The sequence below is a fragment of the Protopterus annectens genome, chromosome 4.part0 (genome assembly GCF_019279795.1).
Source record: "Protopterus annectens isolate FY-2018-M chromosome 4.part0, PAN1.0, whole genome shotgun sequence".
Classification (NCBI taxonomy): domain Eukaryota; kingdom Metazoa; phylum Chordata; order Ceratodontiformes; family Protopteridae; genus Protopterus; species Protopterus annectens.
In genome coordinates this window covers 266,150,453-266,174,115 of record NC_056733.1, presented here as the reverse complement: position 1 = coordinate 266,174,115, position 23,663 = coordinate 266,150,453, and the positions used below count along the sequence as shown (strand labels likewise).

The window sequence follows — 23,663 nt, the reverse complement described above, 5'->3', positions numbered from 1 at the left end:
AACAAGTAACTATTGTGCTGATGGCAAGTTAAGGTGAGCTGCTTTATGAGAAGAGCTGACATACAAAAATTAAAAGCTTTGGTAAGGTCTCAAAATAACACCCCAACTAACTTGTCAAAGTTAAAGTTATGCCAGGTCGTAATAAATGAAGAGAGTAAAGCTGCATTGGTAGTCTGGCCTTTTATGAGTCCAACTTCTTCAGAACAAAATAAATTATCAAGACTTTATGCAACAAATTCATGTGATGAACTGCATGAAGACAGATTTCATAAGCTTAAGAACATGATATGGGTAACAGCCCTGTAGTTCGTAAGACAAGGGATGCTCTTAAGTACAGGATAAAACAGGAAATGTTTTGGATGCTTTCCACAAGTCAGGGCAATCAACAGTGGAGACAAACAAGCTGACTACATAGACAGCGATCATGAGATGCAGAAAATGCAGGTTTTAAAAACCCAGGAGTTAGGTATACCACAATCCTTACACAAGTCTCTAATAAGGAGGTTGTTAAAGACCAGGTTTAGTTGTTTTGTACATAAAAAGTAGGAAGGAAGGATTCTCTGGCTCAGGGATCTCAACAAAAAGGGCATCCAAAATGTTAAGCTTCTTCATAGAAAGAATACGTATGAGTCAAAACAACATGTGGGCACAGATGCTTAAATACATATCTCAAAAACAGCTTACAAATGTCTGCAAGAAATTATATCTTACATGCAAAATGACAAAGTACCTCTACTGCCTTTACATCTGCAGACTAAGAAGAGAAACTTTAACAACCTCAGAGAAAGGAGTACTCTACTACTAGTCCAGGTAGGGACTGAATGCCAAAATATCTGTGAAATATGAGACTTCTGGTCAATGAAGGGGGGGCGGGTGCAATTAAATGGCAAACGTCTCTGCCATCTGGTTGTTTTCCCTTGCAGAGATAGTAAATTCATTACCTATTATAATGTGGTGACGTGTCTTTTTAAAGACAGAAGGGCTGCAGTAAGTGTGTTAAAGGGCTGTACAAACAGCATCTTATATAACTAGTTCCATACCTCTCAACCTCTTAGTGCTAGAAATCTGGACAAACCTGTCATAATTGGGGACAAAGGACCAAAAGTAGGGACAGATTTTAAATACTGCTATTGTAAACTTAGAAAGCTGCTAGACTAACAGGGTTTAAGTTAGCATGCATTTTCTGAAAAATTTGAAGTCTGAAACTCGTCATTATTTAGTGACTTCAGTGCTCATATCATCCCAGTAGTTTGCCAGAAAGCACACATTTTATGTGGAACAGACCAAAAATATAAGGCAAAAATAAGGACAGTTGAGAGGTATGGCTCCAAGGGTACAGTGACTCAGGACTGTACATTTTCTTATCTCAAGTAAGCATTCAGAGGCTCCCTGAAGGAATGGCAGGGATACTGTGGCTAGGCAAGGCTGTCCTTACAAGAATCTTCAGGACAACGGTTAGTTGGTTAAGAGGATTCGACACCTTTGTCAGTTTCTGAATGAAAGACAACAGATTTTAATCCATCTGTATGACAGCTGCCAAAACTTGCAAAACAGAGTACTTCATTAACTTAATTACACAGTGGGGGTCACATTTATAGGCACTGCATATGTGACAGAAATGTCCAATGATGAAATATCTAGACAGTCTTAGGTGACACGCAGAACAAATGCACCAAAGACACTGACAGCTAGCATGAAGCAACATAATGACAGGTGACATTACAGCTATCGATGATGCAGAGAAGGGAGAAGCATCACTGCAAGCCACAGGAGGAGCCTTGACTTGTTATCAACAGCACTGTTAGTGTGTCACAGCAGCACAGACTAATCATTACGTCACAAAACACTTAAGACTGTTACTATACAATTTTGAAGCCTGCTGGACTTCTATTGTAGGAGAACATTTTATTAACCCCCCAAGACGGTGCAACCTTGAAGTTAGGATACACCCAGAGTTATAAGGGTGAAGGGGAAAGGCTTGCCTTTGTGTAAAAGCTCTTTTTTGTGTCTATGAATGCTAGTGGACATCAGTGTTAGTGAGCATGGTATCTTTACTACTAGTACACTGATGTGACCATGACCACAGTCATCTGAGTTACGGAATGGAAATGCTAACAGCACAGACCTTGATACTTTTACGAATCTGTTTCACAGCCGCTGACAAAAACACTCCAAATTAATAACACCCTGGTAAATGGGATGAAAGAACTGTAAAACAACCAAGGGAAGTGCTAACTACCATCATGGTGTTCATGCCCAACAACCCCAAGAAGTTTTTTTTCGGCCATATCAGGATTTATAACGGATCTGGGAGCATTCTGCATAAGAGGAAAACCATAAGGCAACTGCCTACCTATTATTTCCAGAACTAAAGAATCCAAACATCTGATCATCTCTCTTTGTGCAATTTCAAAAAAGAATATGTTATGTCTAACAAAATAATCAAATCAAACACAAATATACACAAGGTCCTACTCAGAAATAAATGAAGAAAAGAAACAAACAAGTGAAGAATAGACACAAACAGAATAGATAAGAAAGTGAACCACCAAGAAAAAAAACAAGAGTAAAAACGGAAATGATAGCATCCGCTAACATCATAACAGGTTATATCAGTAATAATCTCAGATTTTACAATACAGTCACCAAGCTTGTAATGGAAAGTAATGTAATGGAGAGGCTTTCCAATTTAACAATATGCAACTTTTTGTGGGTATGGATGCCAACAAAAACTTTTGTCTACTTTCCTTTGCATACTCATGCAATATATCAAATAACAGTACACTTAACCACATGGAACAAGTACCTGTCATTCAAAATAAATTGAATTAAATAAATTGTCATTCCCTCGATTTTCTTAACTATTGGCATTCCCAGCACAAATGACATTAATTAGCTGTTAAGTGTTAAAATGCCAGTAACTACCAGAAATAGAATATTTCATAAAAATAGCCTTAGATGTGAAAAATGACTGCAAAGTAATTAAAGTTAAACAGATGCATTATTCATAGATATGTAATTAAAAAAATGTTAAAACTGTTTATCTTTATTAATATCACACACTACATAATGACATGAGAGCATGTTTAATTATAAAAGAGAAAACAAAGCATTACAAAGATGTTTTTGCCTTTTTATGCACTACACAAGTATGATTCAATTGTTCAAGTCCTGTCTTCTCTGAAATATTATGTTTCCTTCCCAAAGATTACATTTATTTCTATATAGTCTTCCCTTTTTTCTCTTTAAAGATCTCACCTCATATTATTTTACCATTCATTTACAACATTCAATAATTCTGTTACAGTTTGTTTTATTTTTGAATTCCATTTTCAAGTAATTGGTTTTCTGGCCACAAACAGTGTTAACCTTCATAAGGCTTTACTAAGTCTAGGCAACTCAGTGTCTATATCCCAGCTCTAAAGAATAATTTCTTTAGTTAAAATAATCTGCTTCCTAATTTCTGACAAAGTACCTTGCAGGAAATTTCTAAAATCTATCAACTCTTTGCATTTCCAAAAAAATATGTTCCTAAGTAATGCTCTCTTTCCCATCACACCTCCAGCATCTGCTAAATACCCATGGAAGACTTCTCTGAAGTCTACTTGGGGTATAAAAATACCTGTGTAAACATTGCCATGCAAAAATCCTAAACTTTCTAGAATTTTTGCACACCCAAGTGCCATATAAATATCCTCCCATTGTTTCTTTGTATAATGGCTTTCCAGTCTCATTTCCTGTCTTTTCTATTGTTTTATTATTGATTCTTACATTTATCATGCATTACTTTAAATGTCCTACTAATTATCTGTTTGTTTTACCACAGCTTCTGTTCTAGACTCAACTATAGGCTCAGCCAGAGCTGGTATTTCATTTAACTACCTATCTTTCTCTTTGCTGAAACTATTATCAGACATCCTCAAACCTGTCAGTGCACGTGTCACCATCCATAACAGTATGTAACATACTTGTTTTTCTGACCTATCTGTATCAGTATACTTGATATTAAGTGTGCACACTGTACATATCAAACAGGAAAACAGTTTGTGATGAAAGAGGATGATTGCTTCATATCTATAATTTCATATGCAGTATTCACTCTAAGGCTATCTGATTATGTTTCACATCACTTTGCAAGCAAACACTGATACAAGTACTATACAAGTACTGTAGAGCATAAATACAAATTAATGCAAGCCTGACCAACTACATATCACTGGACACTAGGAAGTGTCAACCCAAACAGAAGGCATGGTGCTGCACATACTGTGCCAGGGAATTCTGGAGGAACACATGTCAAAAACATTAATATCCTTTTCACGTTATTAATCCACTTCATGGAAGGAATAAGGGTGATGCAACTCCACACATAGTGGGAGTGTGCCGAGTTGTATGCCCACTTAGTACAAAAATGTTTCTAATCTATAACAGTAAGTTTTGCCTTCCACTGTTACTTTTGAGGATCACACTTCATTTTTTTTGCGTTTTCGGGATGTATATTATTAAGTCTTGCATTTCCAATTGGCTGCTTTCTGATTATTCACAGTCAAACTTGAAATCCATGGGATAGTGAGCAATAGTTAACATTTGGTGGATTTTAAATACCTTGATTTTTTGAAATTTATGTAATGTCTATCAAATTATTAGGACACGATATTTCGACTTTCTTATGACCTCCAATATAAATTCCTGAAAATGGTCTCTGACAAGGGCATTCTTGTCTGACTCCAGATTTTTATTTAATTTCAAGAAGAATATGAGCAATTCATTTTAATTGTAGCAGAATTATCAGTCTACAAATCCTTAACAGCTTGCATATTTGACTCAAGAATACCATAATAATTCAATATATGGAGCATAAAAGTTCGTTTTGATACATCAAAAAAAGTCAGTTGCTTATTTTGAACAATTTTAATACAAAATATATTTACAGCTTGAAATAATTTACCAGCATTATTTATTTCACAACCTGAACAAAATCCAAACTGATTAATGGCTAGTAATTGATTTAATGTGATGATTAATTTCATAAATGATATAATAGTTGATATGTACTCTGTTGGGTGATAGTGGACTGGTACCAGAATGGTTTCGCTTCTGTTTTTTAACATTTCTGCCGCTTTCAAAAACTCATAAACTGTCCACTTTGGAAAAGTAAAAAAAATGTAAGCATTGAACTAAGCTTGAGCTAAGGCATCAGTGAACACCTTGAAGACTTCAGCAACTAATCCATCTGTTTCATCAACGTTTGACTTTTTTAAAGATTTTACAACACCTCTTGATATTCAAAAATGATATGTGTATCTCTGAGGAGTATCACATATCCATCATATTCCATAACCCAAGTACTAGTGTACACATTTTCAAAGTAAGTTTACAAATCCAAAATGAACAGCCATTTTGAACCTTCTATCTGCTATGCACAGTCATTATATCTTCCCATTTTATCATTAAATAGGCAATAATTTCTTACTGCGTCATGCATCTGATATTCTCAAAATTGAGCTTTCAGAACTGACTTTATCAGTTTTATTTCTTTCCCCTTTTACATATTTTTCACAGTTGGAAACATTAAATATTACGGTCAATAAGTCTACAGTAAAATGTAATCTTTTTATTTAGGCGTATAGGGACTTGTTTTTATTTATTATATCAGCAACCCCTTTCCCACCCATTTTTCTACATGGGGTCGGGGTGTTGCATACACTGTCACCAATTCTTTCGATACAGTAATACTGTTATAGAAATCTTGAGATACCAACATTACTTTAATCTTCCCTGAGCAGCATGTGTATACAATCTTTTATGTGAATGCCAGTGACTGAAAACATGAATACAAAAGCTGCATGGAATGCCTGGCTAAAAGGGCATCAGCCAAGATAAGATGGTGCTTTGGAATAACTCCTCTCTTTATCAAGGCATACTTATTAACATAAATAAATATTTATGTTGAAAATAATTCCTCTAATAATCAAATGTCAGACAACAGATGCAAACTAGCTATAAGACATTGCAGTGGGTTTTTAGAATTGTCAGCTCATCCTGCTATTTGGATAAAGATAGCCTGAAACAAGGGTCACACACTGACACACACTGATGTATTGTAACAGCAGGAATGGCTCTTCTGTTAAAAGTTGTACAAAACATGTATTAATCAGTACTTTTCTATTTCTATCAAACATTCCTAAACTATAAGTGTAAAGAATGCAAATAATACATGATTTGTAAAATGTACATATATGCCATTAACATCAAAGAATAAGAAAATGTACATTGTTCTACTTCACACATTATCTATAGAATGAATGACAGGAGCAGATGTTGTGCCTTGCATATGCATGCTGCAAAGCTGCAGACTTTATATGAAGTTTTTATTAAGCTTTTGTATTGTACTACTTTATAAGTTGCCAACTTTCATTAGTTCTGAATTATTCAACAACAGTAATAATGTAAATATAAACTGCAGCTGTAACAATAATAAATAGTCTTTCTCATTAGAAATGTGATAGACAATTAAGCAGTAAGAACATATGATGATAAAGCAAGCTGAAGAAAGGAATGCTGACTCTGCACTTGTCACTAAAAAGGGAAGAAACCTGTTATAGTAGTAACTTTTGAAATAGTCTGCTCACAAGCAATTTTAAATAGATGTATGACCTGATTTGGACACAGTGTATGTCTAAAGAGGCAGGGCTGCATCTTTCAAGATTGTATAAAAACCCTGTCCCCATCTGTAATCTTTGTCAGTCAGTAAACCAAACTAGCTAGTCAAGGAATAATACAAACTGGACTGACCCTGGGATGCCTTGCTTTGCTGATCATTTATTCTTCTTGTTACTTTAACTGCCTGTATTTTTTCCCTCATAGGTGCAGTGCTTGTAGATACGTTTACAAATACTCACCTTTGTTCTGTGACTACTATGCCTTGAGGGTTGCATATCTTCTCTCATGCACTCCATCTGTCACTTGGCTGGACATTCTTGTTTCCTCTTGCCATCTTCTTGTCTCTCCCAAACCTTCTTCACCAAATTATCTTCTGCTTTTCTGCACATATGACTGAACCATCATAATCTGTTCTCAATATCCTTCTCTGTAATTGGGACTACTTACCTTAGACACTTCATCTCCATCACCTATAGTTTCTTCAACAGCTCTGCCATTTCCTGCAGAAGTATTGGCTGCAACACTGTTTTGCACACCTTACTTTTCAGCTTTCTACAAATCTAGGAAAGTCCAGCTGGACTCTTTCCACATCTCCCACTTCTTCTACGCTATCTGTCTCACGGCGATATTGTACTTGAGGGCCTTATCAGATGCGCAGTACCAAGCCCCGCCCAAAACCCACCCCCCGTGATATGTCATTCATGAATATGCATTCCCTCCGAATATACAACAAAATGTAAAAAGAAAACAATACTTTCACAAGGGGAGTCCTTACAAGTACAATACCGTCAAAAAATGATTACATCTGTGCTTATTCTGAATACAGTTATTTTATTAGCACACTGTGCTCCATGTTGTGACCCCGAGGAGGAAGCTTTAGGTAAGACTGTGGTACTTTCTTTCTACACTCTTATGTCCACTTCTTTTATTACTGGCTATTTCAGCTTACACACACACACACACACACACACACACACACACACACACACACACACACACACACACACACACACACACACAGACACACACACCTACTTTTTTTTTCTTTTGAGACCAGACCGGAACATATATATATATATATATATATATATATATATATATATATATATATATAAATAAAGGTAAATGTAATAGATACGACTTTTGAAAATGTAGCATGAAGTCTGGCTTATTTATAACAGCGATTAATACAGCTATACTTGTAAAAGCCACCGAGTATTGATGTTTTATAAAACTTCCTGAATTAGTTCTGTTTGACTCAACGCACAGTGAAACGATTGTTTTGAGAATAGGACCGTCACAACAGGCCAGTTTTTCGTAATTTACAGACTACTGCACAGTCCGGGTCCACCGCATCTGTCACTCTATTCGCGACACATCCACTTCTGCGTGAAACGAAGTGGTGAGGCCCTCAAATACAATATCGCCCGGTCTCACTGTAAACACTGGGTTAGTAGAGCATCATCCTGATCTGAATCTGAACTGTTCATCTCCAGTCTTACTTTCTACTATATTGCCTATGTGGTTATTAAACAACTCCACCAGCACATTCATGCACTGTAGCAGGAGTTGATACCTTTGTACTGACCACAGTTGTGAACGTCCCTTTCGTTCTTGTACACAATGCTTGTTTCTGGGATATACCCTTCTCTGTACAGTGTAATGAGAAGTTTCAGGAGCCATTTTCCCCGAGACTCACCCAACATCTTGATTACATAATTTCCCTGATGTCATTTTCCTTAGTGCGGTACTTATTTCGTCTAGGGTGGGTTCTTCTTCCTCCTTCATTGTAGGTTGTGCGTGGGGCACTACAGCGTCTGTGACATTTACTTCATTCAGACGTTGACAGTTACTCCATCTATATACTTTTGATGTCATCTGAACTGGTGCGCAGATAACTGCTGGCATCCCTTATACCTTTATTTTTTACACTGCATTGATTTAATTATCAACGTGGCTTTAAATGCATCTCATTTTATGTGGTAAAATATGCTCAAATTCCAATTAACTGATCAGTATTCAATTATACATTTCTTACTGTTTTAAACTATTCAACTTGCTACAATTGAGCATTAAAATACTGGATAAAGTGGATGCCAAGAACAGAATCTGAAGTATTGAGTATTCATAAAAAATGATTTAAGAAATAAACTATTTCAGTTTCAATGTTGTTTAATAAGAAATGCATACTAGGAGATGCAAAGCAATAGCCAATTCTTGTCAAAAGTTGGCACCTATCAAATATAGCAGATGATTATATGCATTGTTAAATATCAGTCAAAGGTTGAGTATACAAAATGTTTAAAAAAATACTGTGATTTTTTTATATGAAATTCTATATAGATATTTACAAATTGTATTTTTGATATAAAATATCAAGCTATGGGTTTACATTGATGTAAGTCATGATAATATAGCTTGTAATTACCTCCAAGATTGAATGAGTCCCATTTAGTGAACACATGCCTTGTTCCAAGTTCTGTAAAATGATACTCCACTGAATAAATTGTGCATAAATGCTTCTTATCACTAGCTCTAAAACATTTCATATAACTCTTTATTACCACACATCATAAGAACTAATAAAATTGTACCAACAAGACCTCTGAATATTTCAAAACCACAACAGCTATTTTATTTCTAAACAGTCATAGCATCAGTTGAATCATGAGAACCCCTGTTAAGCACTTCTTCAGCCCATTTACTGCTTTTCCTATAGTGTAAAGCTCTTATATAGCTATACCTCCAAAAATGCACATTGTCAAAACAAGATGCAATGTTAAAAGATGCTTTGAAACTGAATGCATATCAATTACATCAAAACACAATATACGTGAGTATGGGTTTTGTACTCTTCATACTCTATAACAACATAAGCATTCTTTTGACACAGGAATATCAGAAAATAGAAAATAAATGAACGTGTGAAAAAAAAAACAAAACAAAACTGTAAGACTCTATTTGGAAAAATGCCTTGCGCTCTAGCTGCACGCTACTTGAACAAGATTCCAATCTCTTCCTGTGCTTGTCTGAGATTATTAAAAGTCAGTAGAACATTCTCCTAGACAAGACAGTTCAGCTGAAAGAAGGAACACAGACATCGTTTTCATTACTCACAAAACCCTACTGATGTTAACAAAATCAAGTCTCTAACAATATCTTGTGGCAAGTCAAACACAGAAGTTATAGCCATGTTCACTTCAGTTTTCTGTTTCTGAATTTACTGCAGTTCCTGGTGTTGTTTATTTTTTTTTTCCTAGTTTTTTTTTTTGTTTGTTTCTTGGTTACTATCAGCAACTTGTTTGTCTGACTAGGCCTTCTTTTAGTTCCTTTCATTTTAAAACTGCCAGAACAGCAGGCCTAAATTTAACAGCATCCCGAGAAACATGCAATATTCTATGAACTCCATCCTGCACAGTTTGACTTCTTCTGCAAGTAATTTACATCATGTTTCTTCTAAGCTAAGAGTGGTATCAGAGTGCTTAGGAATGCCTAAAATTCTTAAATTATTTTCACCCTGCCTTAAGTCCACATTTACTGTCTTGTCCCGGAGTAACGACTGTTCTTTTATTGTTTTCTTTTTTAACTTTCCATTAGTATCTACCATCTGTCAATACTTAAGTCGAGTCCAGCTAGCATGGATTCACGTTTTTTTTGGTAGACTATAGGATCACCTTTACTGGTCAACTACACCATGACAGATGCTTTGCACATCAAAAAGTAGCACCTTTTACTAAAACACTATGCAAGACAGCATCTGACTACACCATTATATTTATTCCAGAATGCAAATAAAATATCTGGATGCTATGAAGAGCACACAAACCTTGATCAACAGCATAAGAATTCTTACCATTACACCATAACTGAGTTTCTTATTCGCTAAAGAGGTACAAATGCTTTACTATACACAAAACAAAAGAATTACATAAATCCATGTCAACATTGATTTGTCTGTAATACCACAACACTGACCAGGAATACTACGGGTGGTCCTCCAATCAGAGCAATTGCAGTGGAGAGCTTTCGCCTGTTACCACCACTGTACTTTCCAGCTGCTTTTTCTGCATATTTCACGAGCCCCAGTTTACGCACAGCCCACTCAGCAACCTGAAAGGGAACAAAAGTAACTGTCAGAATGTACCTACTAATAAAAACTTGTTGAGCTGAGAGGTAGTTGAAAAAGGGACACAGGTAGAAATAAAAATGCAGGGCATAGCCAGACTGTGATTCAGTTGTAGGAAGGAGTGCAGCAGACAAGGACAAAATAGGCAGAAAACATTGTGGGAATGAGTTTTCAAAGCCAAAAGAAAGTTAAAGATAAACAGGAAGTGAAGCTGCTCAGCAAAACAGCCTTCGGCAACAAGGCAACAGTATTTCTACTACCCGATCCTTTCAACTCTCAAAATCTAGTCTAGGTTTACTGCTGTATATTCAGATACCATCACTACCATAATACAGATCAACAAATACGAAGAACCAAGGCAGCATTCTTCCAAGCATTCTACGCAGCCATTCAAAACAATAACAAGTCGATTATGGGGGGTTTGATTTCCTCGGCCCTCATTTGCCTACTGTGTGATCTTAAGTAAGTTCCTTAAACAGCCAGTGCTTAGGAGCAACTGTGAATTTGGGCTAGGCTCCTCAGTGGTTCTTGGGACTGTAGGCATAGTAATTACCTATGAACCTAGGAAGTACATAATATGTTGTGTAATGTTTTTGCTCGTTTCTATTTTATGGCAAACTTACAAATTAAATGATTGCACACTGCTGTAACTCCACGGCCCAGCTCATAGGAGGGTGGCCTAATGGTTAAAGATTTTGCCTTGCAAATACAAGGTGCAGGGTTTGAGTCTCACAAGGGACAATTGGCTAGGCTTAAAATGACTCGCAAGGGCAGTTAGCCTAGTACTAATCTATGAACCTATGAACCTATAAATGGAAAGGGTCCTCAGACCAGGAAAAAGAGGTAGGTGAGAGAGAGCAGTGTGAGACCATGCAAACAGGAAGGGAATTAGCAAGGGGAGGGGTTTCAACAGCAACTACGTGAGAGATGGTATGAATGGAAAGGAAAGGTCATCAAGAAAATGCAGGAAAAGGGATTCAAAAAGACAAAGGAAGAGCCTTCCATTGTCTTAGCAAAAGAAAACTGAAAGCAGGCTTGCCAGTGAAAAAAGATCTAGGAAGATAAGCAAGGGAACACAAGAAAAAGAAAGATGAAAAAAAAAATAAAAAGATGCAACAGGATGAATAGGACGTAAAGGTCTGCAGCAGTAATCAATACACAATTTATAAATGAAAAGAAATCAGTACAGGTTAAGCGCTTCTTTTGAAAAATGCCATTATAAATGAAAAGAAATCAGTACAAGTAAGACAGCTTCTTCTGAAAAATGTCAGGAAACATATCTCTCAAGTGTACCTCATTACGAGAAACGTTCCTCATTTCGGGTCTTAAAAAGTTCACATTCCTCAAAGTTCTACAGTGAAAGTGTCTGTCACACATTCAACATTTTTAACTGATACTTTAACCATCCTGTGAGCTTCCTAGTGAAAGCTGTTAGTAACTGTTCAACATTTTATCCATTTGTTCCACATAAGAAGTAGTGTTCCTGACAGCCATGTCAAGAAACTTGAAAGATAGAAGAAACAATGGCAGGCTGCAGCAGCACCATTACTTAAACTTTTTTTCTTTAGTTGGTATTATACCTTTCAAACCAGAAGCTTTGAAATGTCCCTCTCCAAATTATCAGATTAAAAATACTTCATGTATGACACAATGATGCCCTCATTTTCACTAAAAGTATCTTTGTAAAATGTTATATATAGCACTGCAGTCTTTCAAAAATCTGAGCTGCCTTAGAAAATCTGAAACTAGAGTTTGTAAGTTTTAACACATCTGCTAAATGACAGTAGCAATTCAAAAGTGGGGATCTGAACAATGTGGTCATGAGCAATTAGGTAGCCTGGCAATGAACACAGGGTGGCTTACTGCAGCAATGCTTAGATCGTCCAGCCACTGAGCCAGCAATGTGACTAATAGACAGCTAAACATTTTACATTTCATAAAAATCAGGGAGTGCAAAATAAATGTAAATACTCACTGTAGCACTGCACAGGACAAATACAGCAACAGTCTACAAAATATATGTTACTGCACTAATCACATATATTTTATTTATTATTTATCTGACATTTGTTTACTCAAGTCTGACTGGGTCAAAAGAGTATCTCTTTTCAGCGGAGGCCACAGGTAAAAAGCTCCACAATTAACAGGGTATACAAAAATCTGACGGTAAAAACAAATATAATATTTAAACAGCAGAATACCACAAATAACAGGATACAGACGGATTTGACATGTGAATCTATAAACGTTACATTAGTGGAAAACTTATAATATATAATCATAGACATAGTAGATGTAGGGTCATATAACACCATCTACAGATGTATACAGCAAGGAACAGTACAGTCAAAACAGTCCAACTAAGGCAAAGTACAGTGCTGGGGGCAGTGAGGGATGAAGAAAAAAAGGATCAAAAGAGACAGAGAAACTATAAGAACAATCTAAGGAGTTAATGTATGAAACTGGCTTTGAGGATAAGAGGTATAAACTGAGGCTATACATGAGCTCACAGGGAGAGAAGTATGCAAGGGTAATGTAGGCAGCTGGGAGAAGAAAAAAAGAGAGCAGGTTTGAGATTAGAGAAAGTACACATAGGAAAAAAGATTAGAGAACTAGTACAATGGAAAATTAGAAAGGAGAAAGGTAAGAAGATGGAAGCAAAAAGAGATGTAAAAGGGGAGAAAGAAAAAGAAAGACGATAAAGATTAGTAATTCAACCTGGACTGGGGGAGTAGCAGATCCAGGATTGACTTAAGTCTTGTATTTGAAAGAAAACAGGTTAAGGATAGCTCTGATAGTTACAGGTAAGGAGTTCCAAACTTCTGCAACTGATTAAGAGTAAATGCTTTGGCCAGAGGATTCAGTGGGTTTAAATACAGTGAGAAGTTGTTTTTCTTCTGATCTTAAAGAGTTCTATTTGGGATGTAAAGGTTGAGTAACTGACTAAGGGCTGGATGGTCTAAGGGTCTGTGGATGATATTATGTGTAGTTATAAGTTGCGGATAGGAAAGAGGGTTGGGGAGTTCAAGTCATTTAACGGAATGGCGTTTGGAGGGATTTGCACTAGTGGTGAACTTAATGACTTTGCTGCAACATCTTTCAAGTTTTTAAGGAAGACTGTAATTTGGTAAGAAATGGGCCCCCATAGAGCAGAGAAGGTAAAATGTAGGATTCGACTAGAGTAATTTTGATAGGTGTATTCAGGAAGTGTTTGATTCTGTATGCATACCAAGTTTCTGGTGGGTTTTCTTGATGCTACTTTGGATGTGAAAGTCAGACTTAAGATCCTCATTGATTACTGTTCCTAATAATTTAGTATGAGGATCATTTCAATTTTAGTGTTGTTTATAGAGTAAATCTTAAATACTGTTCTGTCAGAGAACAGGGATTTTGGAGTAAACAGGAGGAGCTTGCTTTTGTTAAGGTTGAATGAGAGTTGAATTTTGGTAAGCCATGTTTTAATGGAGATAAATGCTTGCTGGGTTATCAGCTGTAAATGTGTTAGGCTGGTTGAAGAGCAGATGATAGTGGAGTTATCCACACAATGAACAAATGTGCCATGACAACAGGATGTATGTAAGTTGTTGATGAAAATATTAAAGTGTAAAGGACCAAGGATGGATCCTTGAGGTACACCTGTGGAAGTGAGAAGGAAAGGTGAGATGGTACTTTGCCACTTTACTGACTGTTGTCTGTTTGTTAAATAGCTAGAGAAGCAATGAAATGAGGTAGATGACAGACCAAGGATGGAAAGTTCACTGAGAAGTTCAGAGTGGGACACCATATCAATAGTGTTTGACAGGTCAAGAAATAGTGCAGATACAAGTTTTCCAGTCTTTTGCTTTGTTGACAGTATCCATGAAAGATGACATGGCAGTACTGTGGTCTGGTCGGAAACCATGCGGGGTATTGGTGATAAGTTTATTTTGTAAGAGATGCTACAGACATTGTTGTTGAATGCATTTTTTTCTCGAATTTTGCAGAGGGGGGGACAGTATGGCTATAGGTCAATTTTTTTTTCTTACGTCAGTGGAATTGCCACCTTTGTGCAATGGGATAATATGAGTCTTTTTCCATAAGTCTGGAACATTTGATTCTGAGATGGATCTATTAATAAGAATACTGACTGGATATGCTATGGCCTCGGCAGCTTGTCTTAGGTACTCTGCAGTGAGCTATGAGCTGAGGTAAATAAGACGTTATGTACTCACCATAACGTTCCATCTGAGTACGTAAACTTAATTTGTCAGCAATCTTTGGGAATCGGATCTGACCTCGGATCCGAGCCGGCAGTTTTCAACAGCTTTAGATCCGAGCTCCAAGCTCCTCCCTCTACCCATAATCCCCTGCCAACCCTGACTGACCCCAGATCAAGTTTGCCCAACAGCAGAAACTGCTAGCAATGATTAATCCCAAGATAAGTGGGTAAAACCCATGGACCTGAGTATGAGAACATTCGCAAGTGAGGGGGCAGGAAGGAGGGACGGTTGCTGACAAATGAAGTTTACCTACTCAGATGGAACGTTATGGTGAGTACATAACTTCTTAATCTGAAGTAGTTAACTTCATTTGTGCAGCAACCTTTGGGACAGAGTCCCCAGCTACCTGAACCTTGGGTGGCCTTCATGGAAGGATGTTCCGGAGCACTGCAGAGCCAAAGGATGCTCTCCCTCTGGAGATAACGTCCAATTTGTAGTGATTGATAAAAGTATGAGATGAAGCCCAAGTGCCTGCCGAGCAAATATCATTCAAAGAAACTATAGCTCTAAAAGCCGCAGAGGTAGACATAGATCGAGTAGAGTGGGCATGGACTTCCTGAGGTGCGGGCCTGCCCAAACTTTCATATGCTAAAAGGATACACTGTGAAATCCATCTAGAGAGTGTGACTTGAGACACAGATTTACCCAAGTTAAATTTGGCAAAGGAGACGAACAACTGGTCGGATTTCCTATGACCAGATGTCCTGTGGATGTAGAAGCGAAGTTGTCTATGCACATCCAATGAGTGTAATTTGTATTCCCCTTTGTTATGGTAGTTAGGAAAAAAGACCGGCAAGTTGAAGGACTGGTTAATATTTGACTCAGAGGCAACCTTGGGAAGAAAGGAGGGATTGGTCCTGAGGTAAACTCTATCCTTGTGAAAGGTCAAGTATGGGGGTTTTACACATAGGGCCTGTAGTTCAGAGACCCTTTGAGCCGAGGTGATAGCGACAAGAAAGGCCGTTTTCCATGACATGAATTTAAGATCTATGGAAGCTGCAGGCTCAAATGGGGAGCTGTCAAGTCCTGAAGCACCAGCGTTAAATCCCAAGGAGGGACTACATCCTTCACTGGGGGTCTGAGCAGAAAGGTGCCCTTCAAAAAGGTCTTACATAATTTTGTGGTGATCAAAGGGCCCTATTCATTTCCAACGTGATAATGAGAGATAGCTGCTAGTTGGACCTTGACTGTGGAGGAACTAGCTCCCTGATGAAACAGTCCTGACAGAAAGTCTAATACAGCGGGCAGAGGAGCTGTAAAAGGATCCAAATTTTTGTGTTCCGCCCAAATGGAGAAACGTTTCCATTTGCTGCTATAGATCTTTCTAGTAGAAGGCTTGTGCGCAGCTACTACAATGGTTTTAACTGGGGAAGAGATACCGAGAGTCCTAGCTATGAGTGGAACTGGAGCAGCCAAGCTGTGAGCTTGAGGTTGTCCAGGTTCGGGACTGGGAGATCTAAGGGGTGGGATATTAGATTCGGACGGGGATCCAGAATCCAAGGAAGATTCACCAGATGAGACCAAAGGTAAGGAAACCAGGTTTGACGAGGCCAAAACGGGGCAATGAGGATTATCCTGCTCCCCAACCGACTGGCTTTCTGAAGAAACTTCAGCATTAGAGGAAGAGGAGGGTAAGCATAAAGAAGACCGGGAGGCCAAGCATCCGCCAGAGCGTCTTTCGGGGGTTCCCCGGAGGGGGAAATGAGAGTGAAGTAGTTGTAACATTTTGTGTTCGAGAGAGAGGCAAAGAGATCGCAACAGGGTTGACCCCATTTGGCGAAGATCCGATTCGCTATCTCGGGATTCAGAGACCACTCGTATGGTAACAGGATGGTGCGACTTTGTTTGCCCGCTAGGATGTTGGACCGTCCCGGAATGTGCATTGCTATGAGAAAGCGGTTGGTGGAGATCGCCCATTCCCACACCCTCATGGCCTCTCGACAGAGTGTGTAAGACCTGGTTCCCCCCTGTTTGTTGATGTACCAGACAACCGACATGTTGACCGTCTGAATCGCAATCGCTCCTACGGGAAGAAGGTCCTGAAGTGCTTGCAACGCTAACAGCACTGCCCTCATCTCTAGGACGTTGATATGCAGTGAGGTCTCCGTGAGGTCCCATGTGCCTTGGACTGTCCTGCCCGAACAATGCCCCCCCCCCACCCGAGGCGGGAGGCGTCCGTGGTCATCATGGCTAGTGGAAGGGTCATAGAAAAGGGGCGCCCTTGCTGAAGGTCTGGAGATTGGAGCCACCATAGGAGGGCCCTCTTGCAGGCCCTGCTGAGGGGAATGGGATGGCTCATAAGGTAGTGAAGAAGGGACCACTGGATCTGGAGCGTCCATTGTAAGACCCTCATGTTCAAACGTGCCATTGGCAATAGGTTGATCGCTGCCGCCATCGAGCCAAAACCCTCAGGACCAATTCCGCCGGGGGAGTTGGAGATTGTAGAATGGCCTGCACATGTAGCCTCAGGGATAGTAGCCGGTCTGTGGTCAAGAAAGCTAGGAGCTTGTTTGTGTTCAATCTGGCCCCTATGAAGTCTATAGTCTGAGTCAGAGTAAGAGATGACTTCTCTATGTTGATAGTGATCCCCAGCTGGGGATCTAGACGGAGAAAGTAGTTTCTGGCTGTACAGAGTAGATGCCTTGTCGGGGCGGTCAGGAGCCAGTCGTCCAGGTACGGGAAGACCTGAATTCCCTGGAGCCTCAGGTGGGCAGCTATCACTGCTAACACTTTGGTGAACACCCTGGGGACTGTGGTGAGACCACAGGGGAGGACCCTGAATTGGAAATGACTGGCTCCCAGCCGGAAGCGGAGGAACCTCCTGGATCGCCTGTCCATCAGAATGTGGTAGTACGCATCCTTGAGGTCTATAGAGCACATCCAATCTTTCTCCCGCAAAAGGGGGAGAATGGATTGAAGAGTGACCATGCGGAACTTCTCTTTGGTTACTGACAGGTTCAGGGAAGAGAGGTCGAGGATCAGTCTTAAGTCCCCCGTCTTTTTTGGCACCAAGAAGAACCTGGAGTAAAACCCGGACCCGCACTGGTCTGGGGGGACGTGTTGGATGGCTCTTTTTTCCAGCAAATGTTGGATTTCCATTGCTGCGGCCTCCTTCTGCTCGGGTGGGACATCGGGGAGGTATCTGGGGCTGCGTGGATAACCAGAAAAGGGAATTTGGTATCCTCTGGATATGATGCGAGGCACCCAGCGGTCTGTCGTGATGGACTCCCAAGCTGCTGGGTGCTTAGAGAAATGCCCCCCCGACTGCCTCCAGAGTGGAGCAGTCAGGCAACCTGTCAGGGGTGTTGCGTGGGTTGGTCCGAGAAGGGTTCTCTGGATCCAAAGTTCCGCAGGCCCCCTCTGCCTCTAGGGCGGCGTCCACCCTGCCCTCCTCTGCCACGGAAGGGCTGGGAGTCCGGAGCGGGGCGGGACTGTTGCGACTTCCAGAACCACATCTTCTTCTGTCCCTTTTGGTTCTTAGAAAAGGACCTCTGGGGAGCAGAGAAGCGGACTCCGACGGCAGACAACGTCTTCCTGTCCTTTTCGCTCTGGGCCAAGGTATCTCGCACAGTTTTGCCGAAGAGGGCAGAACCATCAAAAGGGGCATTAGCGAACGATGCCTTAAAGGGTTCCGCGAAATCACAGTGTCGGAGCCAGGCCTGACGTCTCATAACGAGGACTGCTCCGCCGGCTCTAGCGGCTCCTTCCATGGCATGAGACAGAAGCCGCATAGAGGTGTTAGATATGGATCGTAGAGTGGCCATCCGGGTGGAGTGCAATTGTTTGTCCTCCACCGACATGGACTCAGGGGGCGACGCAGCGTACTCTTTAATAAGGTCCCGCTGCAGTCGGAGCACGTGTGCCATGTAGATCAGCGACCTCACCGAGAAGGTCGCTGAACTAAATACCCGCTTCCCTAGGCAGTCCATCGACCGAGACTCCTTGCTCGGGGGATGAACCAAGGGACTCTCCTGAGCAAGTTCCCTCTTGGTGGCCGCCGCCACCAACATGGCATCTACCGGGGGACCCTTTCTCCAGTGGGACTTGTCAGAGGGTGGGATAAGGAGCTTGTCCGGGCGCTTGGGGACTGGCTCCACAGTGTCCAGCTCCTTCCACGCCCTGGTAGTGATAAAATCTAGCAGGGGGTCGGCCGGAGGGGACACCCAAGAGGTAGACGGGCCTGCTTCAAACGCCTCCAGGAACACGGATTCGTCCGAGGTAGGCTTTGGGGCAGACCACCCCCCCTTTATTCTGAGCATCTCCATGATGTCACCAAATGAGACATCTTTGGGGTGATCTTGGGAGCCTCCCTTCCTCCAAATCTGTGTCCTCAGTCAAGGACTCGGGAGTCCAGGTGCCTCCTCTTGCACCTTCGCTTGCAGGAGGGACCTCCTCGGGGGGCTGTCCGAGGAGGTCTCACCAGCAACGTCTTGTTCCACTGGAACTACCTGGGACGTCAAAGCAGGCTGTCCCTGGGGCCGGGTGATGGAAGCCGGGCCCAACTGAGAAGGAGTGCAGGGTGGAGCCGTGGCAAGGGTTGGGGGCCTGGAATCCCTCGACAGAACCCTCTCCACCACGTCGAATGCCGAGGGAGAGCTGCTCTCTCTGGGATCCGAAAGCAGACTCTCCCTCAGATCCGACGGACGGATCGGGGCTGGCGCCGAAGAGATCGGATCCGACAGACCAGCATGCTCCGACCCGGACGGAGCCGAAAGCATACTGATACCACCGGATCCGAAGCTCAGCCCTCGGCTCCGACAGCTCGGATCCGAAGAAAATGGACCCGACAGACTCGAGGGAAGTGTCGCACCGAAGTACCCGAGACTATCGGCGCCGACACACCCCCAGCTCCAAGGCTGCCTGGCTCCGAAGACTCTGAACCCGGGAAACGGGATGGAGAAGGAGCTATCGGGGCAAAGAAGGGGGTTGAGCTCCCCCCTGGAGGGGGGGTGGGGAGGCAGGAGCACTCCCATCTGCAGTTGGGCCTGGAGGAATCTTCTCATCATCCGGTCCAAATCTGCATCTGTGAGACTTCTCGTAGATCTCGACGAGGCCACCGAGGCGGGGCGGGAGTGTCGCCTCGATGACCTCGAAGGAGATTGGGTCTCCTCCTCTTCAGGACCCGGTGAAAAGCACGAGAACCGGATCCGAGAAGGAGGAGAACCAGAAGACCTGGAGGGAGAAGACCGCTTAGCCAGTGGGGCCGAAGCGGAGGCCTCGGCCCGCCGCTTGTGGTGCTTCTCCCTCTTCCTTCCTTTCCTAGCCTCCCTCTCCTCCGAGCCTAAGGCGGGAGGTTGAGTCCCGGCCGGGGGGAGGGAAGCAGGAGTGGCAGCCGCTGCAGGAGCCACGGAAGGACCAGAGGTAGACGCCGAATCCGGGGGCAGAAGACCCGCCAGAATCAGCTTAGACCTCCAGTCCTTAAGTGCCCTGGGGTTGAACGCTGCACAAATGGTACAACCAGAGGACAGGTGTTCAACCCCAAGGCACAATACACACCAAGTGTGGCCATCCGCTGGGGACAGCTTATGGCCACACTCGGTGCACTTAGAAAACATTAACTTTGGGGCCTCAGACATACTCAAGAAAGTAACTCACACACACAAGGCCCCAAACACACACACACACAACACTGACGGAACCACGAAGGTAGGCGAAGGATAACTAGAAGTAAAATAAACTAAGAGAATTTACACTAAAAAGGGGGCTAAACACACTCTCACACCAAAGATTAAAGAAAAGATTTAAAAAGTTAAATTTTTCCTCACAAAGAGAACGAGAACATCAGGAGACTCAGGATCAAGCTGCTGAACGAAACCGCGGCAAACTAGATCTGGGGTCAGTCAGGGTTGGCAGGGGATTATGGGTAGGGGAGGAGCTTGCAGCTCGGATCTAAAGCTGTTGAAAACTGCTGGCTCGGATCTGAGGTCGGATCCGATTCCCAAAGGTTGCTGCACAAATGAAGTTAACTACTTCAGATGTAAGGTTTCAGACTGATTAATATTTTTTTACTACAGTTGTAGGAGCAGGCCAAAAGGAAAAATGGGTAGGGCTAGGTGAGAAAGGATTAGAGAGGTTACAGTTTTTTGAGTGATGTAAATAGGGTGTGTTAGGGGCAAGGCTGAAGGAATTAGGTGGTGAAGAAGGGGATGAGTTGCAGGACTTTGGAAATAGTTTGGCTATTTATTCAGTGAAGTACGTGTTGAAATTGGTTGCTATTTAGATTGGAGGGATGCCGGGGCATGGGCTGGGATCCTTTTTAATTCCTGGGTTGAGTAGGGAAGAGCCAAAAGACCAAATTTAGTGTGTGTGTGTGTGTGTGTGTGTGTGTGTGTGTGTGTGTGTGTGTGTGTGTGTGTGTGTGTGTGTGTGTGTGTGTGTGTGTGGAGGGGGGGGGGTTACATTTAATTTCATTTTTTATATGGATATAATATACCTTGTTTGCTTTATAACTTGTTTTTTGACCTGGTAGTGTAGATGTCTGAAAAAGTATAAGTTTTTGTTATGTTTGCTCTTCTGCTATGTACTCCATGCTCTGTCTCTATCTTTCACGAGGAGTCTTCAAGACTGTGAGACATGGAGTAGGTTATGTTTACTCCCTTGCTCTGAAGTGTACAAAATGAATTAAAGTATGTTTAGGAATATTACACCGAAATGTTCTACTGCTTCATTTAGGGGAAGACTTTTCAGAATGGACCAGTTTATAGATTTTAGTGCTTGAATGAAAGAATCTTGGGTAAACTTTGTGAAATTATGGGTAGTTTTGAATTTATTAAGTCATTTGGTTACTTGGTTGGTAATCCTATTGGCATAAGCTGGTAGATTGTCACTTATGGAATCTAGGAGTGTTCCTGATAACATAAAATTAGTTGGGTTGGAGACTAACATGCAATCAAGGATAGATTGCTGGGTATAATTTTTGCCTTATCTTTTTGGAGTATTGATAAGTTGAATGAATTCACAAAAATAAATGCTGCTAGTTGAATTGTCTGAGGACAGGATCTGCCAGTCGACATTAATGTCACCAAGTATGACAGTTTCATTGATGATTACGTCTTATATCCCAGAAAGCATTTCATTAAGAGCAGGACTGTTGTGATGTGAGAGGAACATATACCACTATAAGGCATATACTTTTTGAGGCATTTAGGTTTAGAAATGAGATAAGAATTTCTGCACTGGAAATTTTTGGAATGGTATCTGAAAAGGTGGCTACAGTAAAAGTATTTGGGGAGAGTACGGCTATTTCACCTCTTTCTTCTGTGGTCTACCTAGCCCAATAATATTATAGCCATGGGGTAGAATTTCGAGTCTTTTATACTGGGATTTAGCCAGGTCTCTGTTGCAGCTAGAATATCTGAGTTATATTGATTTATCCAGGCATGGAAGTTGGAGATTTTGTTATATATGCTCCTAAGGCTTAAAGTGATTATATTTAGCATTCTGGGGTGATATATTTAGCTTAGGGTGTGGTTGGGGTCTGATTTGGTGTGGATGTCTCCACACTCACCAATGAATGAGAATAATGGATTATTTACAATCAGATATTTTTTTGTAAAGGGTAACAGCTTTAATTGTATGCTAGGATAATACCTGCTACATGTTTTAGGCTTTGATAGAAGATGAAGCCAGTGGGAAATAAGCTAGAGGAGAAACTGGTAGAAATTAATAAATAAATAAAATAAATATAAATAAGTACATTAATAGTTTAGTGAGGAGGAAGTAATGGCTGAGGTATGAATATTGAGAGTTAGTGTGGGTGGGGGTGTTATGTAGAAGAGAAGAAGGAATAAGGTGAGGAAAGAAGGGAGCAGCATGACTGGAGTAAGGAGCAAAGGTGTGGTACAGCTGACAGAAATGTGTCAGAATATTTATATAGAGCATAAGGATGCTGTGAGAGAGAGAAGAGAGAAGCAGTAAAGAAGCTGGGTGGAGTAACAGTGAACGGAAGTGTTGTCTTGATAAGTTAATGAGGTGTGTTCAGGGGGTGGAGTAAAGGGGAATACAAGTTTAGATGATGTGGGAAGTGGGTAGAAAAGAAACAAATGTTAAAGACCCTGGAAGAGAGGATATATCCTATAATTTAGATCAATGTAACAGGTGCTGTCTTGTGAAAATCCATAATTTTCCCTTATTTTGTTTACTTTAATTGTTGGTTAAGCATAAACTTGTGAGACGTAAAGAAAAAAAGCAAGTATATGAGAAAAGTTAAGCTTAGCAGCTACACATTTTGGGATGACCACCTGATTTTATTTAATTAAGCTACAATGATGCTTCCCAGGACAATTAAGTCTAGCTAAGATTAAAAGTAATTGAGGGTTGGCTTCCTCTAGCTATGTGCACACTGAGTCAAGCTAAAGCAGTATTCAAATGTTTTAGCTGTTTGTTTTGGGACTATCAGCTTTCCATTAAAACTTGATAAATATTGATACAATATGACCTATTTAATGTCTAATTTAGGTGAAGAGAAAGCTGTCATGGGATCTTGGGCTGTTTATTTAAACTGGAGATTAAATGAAAGATCTCTCAGGTAAATGTATTGCAGTGTGCTGGGGAATGATACTTAGCACTTTAATTGTCTTTCTTAAAACATAGTAGATATATTTAAAAAAGACTTG

General features: G+C 40.9%; 1 protein-coding gene across 1 annotated transcript in view; it reads right to left on the bottom strand.

Moving 5' to 3' along the window:
• The window catches only part of ABCA1 (ATP binding cassette subfamily A member 1), a 767,698-nt gene that overhangs the window by 59,512 nt on the left and 684,523 nt on the right, over nt 1–23,663 (bottom strand). Inside the window, exon 46 of the mRNA XM_044068257.1 lies at nt 10,639–10,773. Within this exon, the coding sequence (XP_043924192.1) occupies nt 10,639–10,773 (135 nt within the window). The remainder of the gene's footprint in view (nt 1–10,638; nt 10,774–23,663) is intronic.